At 36.8% G+C, this 11,295-nt stretch overlaps 3 protein-coding genes across 4 annotated transcripts; all 3 read left to right on the plus strand.

The window, feature by feature from the left end:
* Positions 1-489: 489 nt before the first annotated feature.
* Caper (RNA-binding protein 39-like protein Caper) lies at positions 490-7,464 on the plus strand. The gene is made up of 10 exons (XM_089848041.1): positions 490-903; positions 1,146-1,205; positions 3,703-3,758; positions 3,905-4,099; positions 4,163-4,502; positions 4,583-4,780; positions 5,104-5,169; positions 5,249-5,595; positions 5,669-5,856; positions 6,885-7,464. The coding sequence occupies exons 2-10, from the start codon at positions 1,152-1,154 to the stop codon at positions 6,968-6,970; spliced, it is 1,530 nt and encodes a 509-aa protein (XP_089704167.1). The 5' UTR covers positions 490-903; positions 1,146-1,151; the 3' UTR covers positions 6,971-7,464.
* A 197-nt stretch (positions 7,465-7,661) lies between these two features.
* LOC149651233 (uncharacterized) lies at positions 7,662-8,350 on the plus strand. The gene has a single exon (XM_089848051.1). The coding sequence runs from the start codon at positions 7,977-7,979 to the stop codon at positions 8,190-8,192; it is 216 nt and encodes a 71-aa protein (XP_089704177.1). The 5' UTR covers positions 7,662-7,976; the 3' UTR covers positions 8,193-8,350.
* A 343-nt stretch (positions 8,351-8,693) lies between these two features.
* Positions 8,694-10,344, plus strand: LOC149651234 (sin3 histone deacetylase corepressor complex component SDS3). Of its 2 annotated transcripts, none has more exons than XM_089848044.1 (8): positions 8,694-8,900; positions 8,973-9,039; positions 9,127-9,401; positions 9,497-9,592; positions 9,673-9,734; positions 9,808-9,841; positions 9,924-10,087; positions 10,159-10,344. In XM_089848044.1, exons 1-8 carry the CDS (start codon positions 8,834-8,836, stop codon positions 10,252-10,254), a joined length of 861 nt encoding a protein of 286 aa, XP_089704170.1. In that variant the 5' UTR covers positions 8,694-8,833; the 3' UTR covers positions 10,255-10,344. The 2 variants fall into 2 exon arrangements, with proteins under 2 accessions (XP_089704170.1, XP_089704169.1); XM_089848043.1 differs by having other exon boundaries at positions 8,695-8,900; positions 9,127-9,431.
* The last annotated feature ends 951 nt before the right edge of the window (positions 10,345-11,295 follow it).

Here is an 11,295-nt window from a genome sequence, read left to right on the forward strand (position 1 = left end):
AGACGATAGAACGTTCGAGTTTTCATCCTCTAGTATATCTCTAAAGTGTCGGGGATGGTGGGTAATGGTACCTCTATCTGTGGGGTCGGATTTTATGTTTATTTTCATTTTATTTATGTGATAACGATTTTCCCCGTTTCCTACCGCGCTCCTCATGTGTTTCGTTCTCGTTGGTAGCTATCGTCATCTATGTTATGTTTGACTGGAAAGTTTTGGCGGTTAATTCAAATGTGGGTTTAGATAGAGCTTTATGCTTTTGATCATTTTAGTATTGCTAAAGGTAATTCGAGGGGATAATCATTAAAATGGGTAATCACTAATGAGGGGTTATCCACTCATTAGGGTAGGGTATAGAGGGGCTATTCACTCATTAGGGTAGGGTATAGAGGGGCTATTCACTCATTAGGGTAGGGTATAGAGGGGCTATTCACTCATTAGGGTAGGGTATAGAGGGGCTATTCACTCGTTCGATGTGGCTACTTTTACGAGCGCTTGGGCCGTCTTGTTATTTATCCACCACAACCATTGAGTTGAGAAAATTACCCCTAGAGTCGTCTTCCATCCGTTAGGATATAGGACCCAATTAACTATATCACGCGCTTGTAACGCCATCCCGGTGCAGCCAAGGAAACTAAAAGAAAAGGTGGGAAATTTGACTGATTTCAAGAATACATGTAATTATACATTTCTTATCTAGGCTTAGAGATGGCGACACCATCGCGTGATAAACTTGGAAGCTGTTGTTGCTTCACTTTTTCGACCCCGTAGATCCATACTGTACTGTGTGTTGCGGAATATTCGCGTTTGGGTTATTAATTATTCGTAAATTTTTATAATTATACGGATAAAATAATTGCGTTAATCAACAGCGCGTAGTTTCAACATTTCTAAAACGTCGGATATGTAAGTATTTTGTTGGAATATATAAAACCGTTCATTGTGTTTGTTAAGAGTTATTTTTAAAAGTTTTGACCAAGGCTTAAGGAAATGCTTGAACAATTTTTTCATTGATTTCTTTTTTTCCAAAATTCCAAGGTCGTTATCGTTATTGTTAAAGTACAATATTTAAATGATTTGAACAGAACATCTATAATTAATGTTGTTTTATCGGTTTTTAATTGGATATTCGCGTATTTCTCACCCAGATAAGGATGGCTGATGATTTTGATGTGGAAGCCCTTTTGGAAGCTCCGTTCAGGAAGGGGGTAAAGTTGATTGTTTATTACTTTTTCGCGGTTCTTGAAACAATGTCGCGTTGATTTTTGGATAATTTGGTAAAACGTATGTACAAGAAATGAAGTCGAAGAAAGTCCATTATTATTGTTGGGAAATGTGGGGACGTTTGATTTTTTACGCGTAATAATGTTGAAATCTTGGCTGTTGAATATCTTAGACTCACGTTACTCGTACTTTGTCTTGTAGACTCTACATAGACGTGACCCTCTCCTTTCCGTACCATTTGGACACACTGTGCAAAGGTAGTAGTTTGGGCAAACATCGGAAAAAACGGTTCATTCAAACAAACAAACAAACAAACATAGCCTAGAATTTGTTTTTAAGACGGCAACACTGTGCCACTCTCTTTAGGGGATATTTTTAAGTTTCTTAAGAGTTATTATTAGGCATAACCATTTAATTTGTTCCCGGATATAAGAGGGAACAACTTGTCTAGAAAGCTAAGCTAAATCTGGTGATAAACGTTAAGTTTTACACCAGATTTACCATTTAATTTTTAATCCCCTTAAAACCTTTAGAGGTTTCTTAAAATGCCCTTTTGAACTCTAAATATCGTTGATGGAAACTTTTCAAAGTTTTTAAGGGGATTTTTACGATAGTAAGGCCTATTTTAGAAGGGGAGAGTTATTTTATTTGGGTTAAGGTAAAATTAGTGGCTTAGTCTGAAATGGTACCATTCCCGTCTCTTGTCAGGCTTTGCTTGGAAAACGGCTGATGGGCCAACAACTACGCATCTTCTAACGTTTGTGGAAAAAGCCAAAGAGTTACCAAGAGGTTCTGGGGACATTTTTTTTTTACCAATGGCGAACAAAACCCATTTCCTAGAAATTCCCTTTATATCTTCTATTGTTAAAAAAAAAGAAACAGGGTTGTTTTAACAATGTGTTTTATTGGCAGGAAGTTCTGAGAAATTATTTACATTTTGGGGTTTAAACGCTCCCTCCAACAAATACTAAAGGTTTTTACGGTATTGTCCACATTTTCAGCCAGAAAAAAAAAATAATTATACTAAACAGTCAGAGGTGTCAGTTTTGAACCTTATCTAACAGGGTTCATACAACCCTGGAGAAGCTGGAAATGTCAGGACTAAAAATTAAGGGAAATAATTTATGAGGCTTGAATAGGTTTTCCCTGTTACCATAGTTACCAGTCCTGAAGTTACTAAATGGCCTTGCACCCAATGAGATAGATAGAGTTACAATTCAAATCGGCTTACCGCGAAACACATTTCTTTTATCAAGCAAGTTTATCAAAACATGACAGCGCCATCTGTGAGCCTCTAGCGGAACTAATTACAACTTTTACTCGCTTATTTGCAATCAGAAACATCGTTATGATTTTTATTTCATCTATTTATTTGATTAAAAAGGACTAAAGTTTTTATTATTTAACTCGCCTATTTTATTTAACACGTTTAAAAAACTATCTTGACAGCTTGTTACACGGATTATAGTAGCAGACGGTAATAAAAAAGATCTTAGGGTGGCGCCACCCGTATTTGATAAAGATTCATGCTCGACAAAAGGTGTATTGCGAAACTTTGATCTCAAGATTTCACGTTGTGACTCTAGGTTTCATATATATATATTCTATCTCATTGCTTGCACCTGGAATATAATGGGGAAAAACATGGGAATGTTGTATGAACCCTGTCTAAGGATACCCCCACCCACCCCTTTTTTTGGTTACGTTTTTTTCCTTGATGGTGGTTGGAACTGGTAGCTCTGACGCGCCAACTGTTAGCGGAATCAGTATATTCCTGATTTCTCCTCCTAGTGAAGCCGAATTTATATGATTTGTCGTGACCTGGGGTTTGCGTTTTCGAGGTCAATCATTGTTGTTGCCTCCAGAAAAAAACAAGGCTTCTAGACTGACCTTAGGTTATTTTCTTTTTTGGACAAACTATCCCGCAGTGCAAAGGCATTAAAGCCTAGACAATTTCACGGTCATTCCGAGAGATAATAATTATAAATGTTTTTGCTTGTGAAACTGTCTAAGCTAATGAATGGTAAAACAAAAATAGTACTTTGTGAAACAAGTGTGAAATGATGGGCCCTTTTTGGACATCTTTGCAGATGCGCAGGACGAGCTTTGAGCGCGTTTTACAAAATATCCTCTCTCTCTCTCTCTCGCAGCCAATCAGAAAGCTGACAATATAAAAACAAACAAATAAACCAAAAAAAAACAAAACAAAATTCGCGCAAAAACAATATATAGAACTTGGTAACTTGTGAAGTATGTTTTTATTAACATTTAGTTCTTGTTTTTTCCTCCTCTTTTTTTTTTTTGTTTTTTTCCTTCTTCTCCTCGATTTCCCGCATTTCTCCCGACGTCGAATCCCTTAAATTCTTTCCCTTAAAAATAAAAATCCCTGAAAAAAATTATTGAAAAAATCCCAAAAAATTGATCTCAACTCCTCGCTGTGTGGACGTATACGTCATTATCCTGTTTTTCGACTATCGATAGGATGAAGCTAGCAACAGGAGTCAAGAAGGACCCAACGCTGACAAAGAAAACAGAAGGTAGGTCCTGAATAATTACATTAACGGGATAAGGGCATAGATAGGGGTGCCCTGCTGCTCATCAGGGTTGCCAGTAATTTGAGAGAGTATCGTGGATAGGCGCTTTAAAGGTCAGGGGTTAACCGAACGTTGTATATTCGTTTCAGGGGTAGAGATTCTGGAAGTGGGAAGAAGAAAAAGAAAAGTCGTAGCAGAGAACGTAGCCGAAGTCGGGAACGTCGTAGTCGCAGCAGAGAAAGGAGGAGGAGTCGAAGCCGAGGTCGGGACAGGAAAAGAAGTCGCAGCAGAGGAAGAGATAAAGGACATTCGAGTCATCATAGACATCACGGAAGTGGACATGGGTAAGTTATTGAGAAATAATTTTCTTTGACACAGAAATGAAGGAAAGTAAACTTGTTTGTCAGGCGTCATCGTAGCAGAGATCGTCGTTCTAGAAGCAGGGGGGAGAGAAAGAGTCGTTCGCCGCCTTTTATTCCACCCAGGAGAGACATTTCAGCGCGTCGTCGACGCTCCTTCTCCAAGAGTCCCATCAGGACGCGTCCCGAGGACTTGTCACCCGAAGAGAGGGATGCCAGAACAATCTTTTGTATGCAATTATCCCAAAGAGTTCGATCCAGGGATTTGGAGGAATTCTTCTCCTCTGTTGGAAAGGTGAAAGATGTTCGATTGATTATGGATAATAAAACCAGACGTTCAAAGGGAATCGCTTATGTTGAATTTGCCGCTGTTGAATCTGTTGCTTTGGTAAGAATTAATGATTATCTTCATTTATCATTAAATTTAAGGTAATTAATCATTGTTTTTTTTTTTAAATTGTTTTGTAGGCTTTGGGTCTAAACAATCAAAAATTGTTGGGTGTTCCCATTATTGTGCAACCGACTCAAGCTGAAAAGAATCGCGCGGCGGCGACAGTTAGTATAATTTCTAAAGGGATGATTGGTCCCATGCGACTCTATGTCGGATCTCTTCATTTCAACATCACTGAGGAAATGCTAAGGGGAATATTTGAGCCATTTGGAAAAGTAATTATAAGTTATTGTTAATATTCATTCGGTTTCAATCACTTTTTAGTCATTTTTAATCGGTTTCAATCACTTTTTAGTCATTTTTAATCGGTTTCAATCACTTTTTAGTCATTTTTAATCGGTTTCATTCACTTTTTAGTCATTTTTAATCGGTTTCAATCACTTTTTAGTCATTTTTAATCGGTTTCAATCACTTTTTAGTCATTTTTAATCGGTTTCAATCACTTTTTAGTCATTTTTAATCGGTTTTAATCACTTTTTAGTCATTTTTAATCGGTTTTAATCACTTTTTAATTGGTTTTAATCATTTGCCATTATAGATTGATCATATTGAACTGACCAGGGATTTGGAGACTGGACGTTCTAAGGGCTATGGATTCATAACGGTAAGTTGAATTGAGTGTAACTAAAAGTTAATAAATGAAGTTAATCTTGAGATTAATGAGTATGTATGATGGCGATTAGTTTCACGACGCTGAAGACGCTAAGAAGGCCCTGGAACAGCTTAATGGATTTGAATTAGCCGGGCGCCCAATGAAGGTTGGACACGTAACTGAGAGGGCCGAGTTGATGCAAGGACCCTCTTTCTTGGACACTGACGAACTGGATCGAACTGGAATCGATCTAGGCGCCACTGGACGTTTACAGTTAATGGCCAAACTTGCTGAAGGAACTGGCTTTCAACTCCCTCAAGCTGCAGTCACTGCTCTCCAAAATAGTACCGCTGGCGGTTTACCAGGATCAATTAACGCAACCGCTCCCCCCATTGCTACCCAGTGTTTCATGTTGGCTAATATGTTCGACGCTACTACGTAAGAATAACGATTTTAATCGACTTATTTAGTTTTAAAAATTTTAATTAACGCGCGTTTCGATCGTTTTTAGGAAAGAAAATAATCCAATTTGGGATGAAGAGATCCGTAACGATGTCATAGAAGAATGTAGAAAGCATGGTGGAGCGCTACACGCCTTTGTCGATAAAGCCTCTCCCTTGGGAAATGTTTATGTTAAATGTCCTACTGTCTCCGCTGCCGTCGCCTCCGTTAATGCATTGCATGGACGTTGGTTTGCTGGTAAACATCTCTTTCATAAACGTCTCTATGATAACAGGGTTCATAAAAACCTGGAAAAATCAGGGAAATAAATAGCTGACAAAAACCTCAGGGAAATTTAGAATTTTTAGTAAAATTCAGGGAAATCAGGGAAATTTGAGTCAAACAGGGGCCGAGTAATTAAGCAAAATGTCCGTAAACATACCCTCCATAGGATTAACATTACACTAAACTTTGGAGGCTCATAACTATGGTTATATTAGAGATACTGGGATGTCCTTTGAGTATGTTATAGTCCTATTTGCCCCCCATCCAACCATACTAAAAACTTGGGGCTACGACAAACAGGGGACGAGTAATTAAGCAAAACGTTCGTGAACATTCCCTCCATAGGATTAACATTAGACTAAACTTTGGAGGCTCATAACTCTGGTTATATTAGAGATACGGGGATGTCCTTTGAGTATGTTATAGTCCAATTTGTCCTCCATCCAACCATACTAAAAACGTAGGGCTACGACAAACAGGGGCCGAGTAATTAAGCAAAATGTCCGTAAACATACCCCCCTCCATAGGATTAACATTACACCCAACTTTGGAGGCTTATAACTCTGGTTCTACTAGAGATACGGGGATGTCCTTTGAGTATGTTATAGTCTTATTTGCCCCCCATCCAACCATACTAAAGACTTGGGATTAAGACAAACAGGGGCCGAGTAATTAAGCAAAATGTTCACCAACATAGCTCCCTCCATAGGATTAACATTACACTATACTTTGGAGGCTCATAACTCTGGTTCTACTAGAGATATGGGGATGTCCTTTGATTATGTAATAGTCCTATTTGCCCCCCTCTTTCGATAAGACATTTGATCCATAAGATATTCCATATAAGGGAAGAACATGGAAAACTCAGGGAAGTATATGGGGAAAAACCTCCCATAAATCTCAGGGAAATTTGTTTTCCAAAAGTTGTAGTATGAACCCTGGATAAGTCTCTCTCTCTCTGTCTCTCTGATAAACCTTAACGATCTCTTATATATTTTTAGGTCGCGTTATCACGGCCGCGTATGTGCCAGTCATCAACTACCACAGTTTATTTCCCGATGCAGCGACAGCTCTAACTGCTCTGTAGTTTTCTTCAAAACACTTGTATTTGTATTTTTTTTAATCATAATTATAGTTTAATTAACTATTTCAGGAAGAACATCGGTGGGGATTTTTTTTTTCTAAATGTGTAGTGTTTACCATAAAATATCTACTAGTAATAAACAATAAACAACATACAAGCAAAACATTAAAACATTATAAAAAACAAAAATCACGTTCTTTATTTTTTTTGTAAGAAACGCTCAAAAATGTTTCAGTGAAAAACTGAATTTGAAAATAATTTGATTTAAGACTTATTATTAAAATAAAAAGAATTATTATTATTTTTCATTTATTTTCAAACTAATTATAATTATTTTGTTCATTTAAATGAAAAAAATAATTATTAATGGTTAATTATATTTTAATTTTTTTCCTTTTGTGTACAACATAAAGTTCAAGGGTGAACTTTCAACCCAAACTGTAAATAATTTCGTGTCATGTCTTTAAATATTAATAATAAAACATTTTTTGGCAAAATTGTTTGTTTTTATTCTTCAAAGGGTTAATTTTTTTACCCCCCAGTGGTTGTTTGGAGACCCACCACGTGTGTGGGTTATTTTTAGGTCGCGCGCGCTTTGTGGGGAACATAAAAGGCGCCAAAGCGAGGCTGGTGTTGCATTTCCCGCCTTTTTTTAATCCCCCTCCCCGACGTTGTCACGCGCCTTTTTTTAACTTAAAGTTCACTTAAGCCTAATATTGGTTTGGTATCACACTTCGGAAGAGAAATTCATCGTGATAAGTTGCATTGCGTTTATCCATTCCCGAAGTTAATTTATTCAATTCTCCCAAAAACCGGTGTGGGCGTTAAAAAAAGTGTGACGTCAGATCGCGCGCGTCGTGACTTATACTTTGAGCAAAGTTCATCAAACTTGGAAGAAACTTTATTAAAAGAAGACAACGCCCTTAAATAATTTATAAGAAAGTTGTGGAAAAAACGTCTAAAGTCGAGTAATTAAGCGTAAATATTTATACGCGAATACGTCATCATCATGTGCAAGTGTATTTGGTTCGTGTTTTGGTTGTTGGTGCTGATTTTTATCGGATATCCCGTGGCATTCTTCGTGGCCTGGTTCTACGTTTTGGTGTGTCCATTAGCGGCTTGTTGCGAAGGCTGTACGGGTTTGGTGGATCTTTTACTGAGATTGACGCAGTTGCCTTTGACTTGCACCAAAAAAATGTGCGCCGGAGAGTCTCTATTCGGTTGACTGATTACCAACCTTGAAAATCAGTGACAACTGATATTATTTACGATAAAAAAATTTTTTATTTGGGGTAAAAGCAATATGAATAATATATAATATGTATATGTAACCTTCTTCAAAATTATTTTCGATATTTGAGTAAAAATATGTCTTTGGAAAGTTATATTTTGTTTATTATTTGTTTTTACGCAGTTTGACAGTTGTCATAAATTATCAGACACTGCCGCTTCTATAGTATAGAGGTGGCAAATTTGACTTTAAGTTTTACTGTGGCGGGAGCCCAACCCACCCTTCCTCACTATAAATTCAAACTATGTCAGTTCCTAAATGGAGGGAAAGAAATAAACCAATCCCTATTTATCTAACACATTATCTGTAATATTAATGTAAATTAATAGTTCAATTATCCCCACAGTTCTAGCTCAATTAAATTACAAACAAAGCGTGATGGAGTGGGCTGTGATTAAATGGAGGGAGGGGGAAAGTTTGGCTCCGGCGTCGTCTGCTTAATTTGGGTTAGTTCCCAAAAGTTCCCATGCAGCTTTGTTTACTAGTTTTGCATCTATTTCATCCTTATTAATTAATAATTTAAATTGAACGAAATTTTCAACGTGTAATCTTTCTAGAATTCTACATCTCAAAAAATGAACGAGTTTGATTTTGACGAAGATAATAGCAATGATTTGGATGAGGAAAGAGATTCCGATGAAGGTACCTTAAGCCTTGGCTATATTTTGGGAGGTTTAAATTATGACAAATACGAACTTATTTTTAATTAAATAGACACTGAAGACGCCAGCGAAACTGATATGGTACGCCAGGAAGAGGAATATACCGAAATAAAAGAACAGTAAGTTAAAACATTCTCGTAATCGTAATTAATCCCTGGGCAATTAACTGAGTTAGGCCTAACTGAAATTCCGAATCTGTGGTTTAGAATGTACCAAGACAAATTAGCTTCCTTAAAAAAGCAATTACAACAACTTAATGACGAAACTCACCCTGAATACGTCCGTCGTTTGAAACGATTAGAACAGATATATCAAGATCGTTTGATAATTAACGAAGTTTTCCAAGCTTATGAGATTGAAAGAGTTGAACGTGAATATGTTCTAGAAAAAAAAGCTGCCGTTAGAGAATTTGAAGAGAAGAAAGTGGAGTTAAAAGAGAGTTTAATCTCTGATTTGGAAGAGAAACGCAGATTTGTCGAAGGTGAAAGAGTTACTTTGGAATTAACAGGAGGTAAATCATTTATTTTAATTAAATTAAATTAATTTAAATTGTATTCTAATTGTTAAAATGCCAAGATCCCATGGAGGTCAAACCCGTCACAACCAGAAAATTGAGACGTAGACCTAATGACCCCATTCCCTTGCCGGAAAAACGTAGAAAAACATCACCAGATATCCTTTATAATTAATTTAATTTAATTTAATTTCTAAAAAAAACATAATTAATTAATTTTCCTTAATTTTTAATTTACCTCAATTAAATCATTTATTGGATGAATCTGAAATTAATGAAGATTTGAAAGCTATTAATAAGGTATCGCGATTAATTAATTAATTTAAGTATTAACATTAATAATCAATCAAATTAAAAATTAAATTAATCTTAGGGAAAAGTTTTAGCAAACAATCGAAAAATGGAATGTAAGTAAATTAAATTAATATTTGAATTTTCTTCTCCACAATTAACTTAATTAATTACGATTAAAATTATTTTAAATTTTAGTTGAAGTTTCCAGGGATAGTAATGCTTTGAGTGTTGATGCCAAAGTTGAGGAAGGAAAGTTATACTTTGATAAAAAATGGTTTCATCGTGGACAACCAGTTTTTGTTGAATCAAAAGAGTTTGGCAAATGTCAAGCCACTATTTCCAATATCGGAAGCTCGGAAGTAAACTTGACTAAATCAATAAATTGAAGATTTAATTTAATTTAATTTAAATTTTCAACCATTTTCTTTAGATTTGGATCAAGAAAATCTCAGACAATTGCAAAATGCGCGTCTATTTGAACCAATTACAACGTGGGAAAGTTATAATTCGAAGGCGAGCAACGTGAAACACACTTATTATCTTAAATAAAGTTTCTTTTATCACAATGAGTTTTATTGTTTTAAATGGATTGTAAATAAAATAAAATAAAAGCAAAGGTGTTGTATTATAAATAAAATGTGTTTGTGCGTGAGCTTCATTTTCCCTTTGATCTCTGATGCGAAGAAAAGCCACCTGACTTAAATATTTGTTTCTCAGCTGTCAAAACACAGCAAATATCCTCCAAAACAAGCAAAATTATTTTGAAAAGTAGTTCACAATATCGTTCATAGATGGCGCTACTGTTTTGAACGGTTTTTGAATTTGACAGCTATGCCTTGGAGGAGAGGCGTGAGATGGAGTAAAAATCTGCATAAGTATAACCATAAGTTCGTAAGATATGTTCTATAAGTTTGTCACTGGTTCAAGGCCGGATTAAAGGGGGAGCCGAGGGGCACTGGCCCCCGGGCGCAAGACTTTTTGGGGGCGCATTGGGTTAAGCTATGCCCCCTTAGCGACATTTGCTGTTCCGTTTTGTCCGACTTAAGGGGGCGTACACTATCTCGGCCCCCCGAGTGCAAAATTGCTTAATCCGGCCCCTCACTGGTTACTGAGAGCTAGTCATGAAGTGACGTAGGTCATAGATACTCGTAAAGCGACTCCTGGTGAGGCTTAGTACAGGCTAAATAGGAAGATGGACTGCAAAACTAACCGAGTGTAGTAAATTCGCACTGAACTAGTTCGAGCTGTAAGTCTCTACCATTACGAAGTATAGGTAGTCTCATACTTATGGAGCATATCTTATGAGCTTATGGTATAACAGCCTCTGTACCCACCTCTACAGAACTGTACGTGTTTCGGTAGGGTCGTACTGGTACGTAAACGTAACAATCCCCCCCCCCCGGTGCTACGAGGCATCAATTAACAATCCCCTAGCAAAGGTACGGGAGGTACTCTGGGAAACTGATTGCCGAGAAGAGAATAACCCACAAAAAAAGCTACTCCACCTCACATCTTTCCTCTTAGGTTACGCATCCCACACGCCTTCATTATTATACCTACTCCAAGC

This window comes from Phalangium opilio, unplaced genomic scaffold (assembly GCF_054372755.1).
Source record: "Phalangium opilio isolate 3A_F unplaced genomic scaffold, DU_Popi_V2 ptg000082l_1, whole genome shotgun sequence".
NCBI classification, from domain to species: domain Eukaryota; kingdom Metazoa; phylum Arthropoda; class Arachnida; order Opiliones; family Phalangiidae; genus Phalangium; species Phalangium opilio.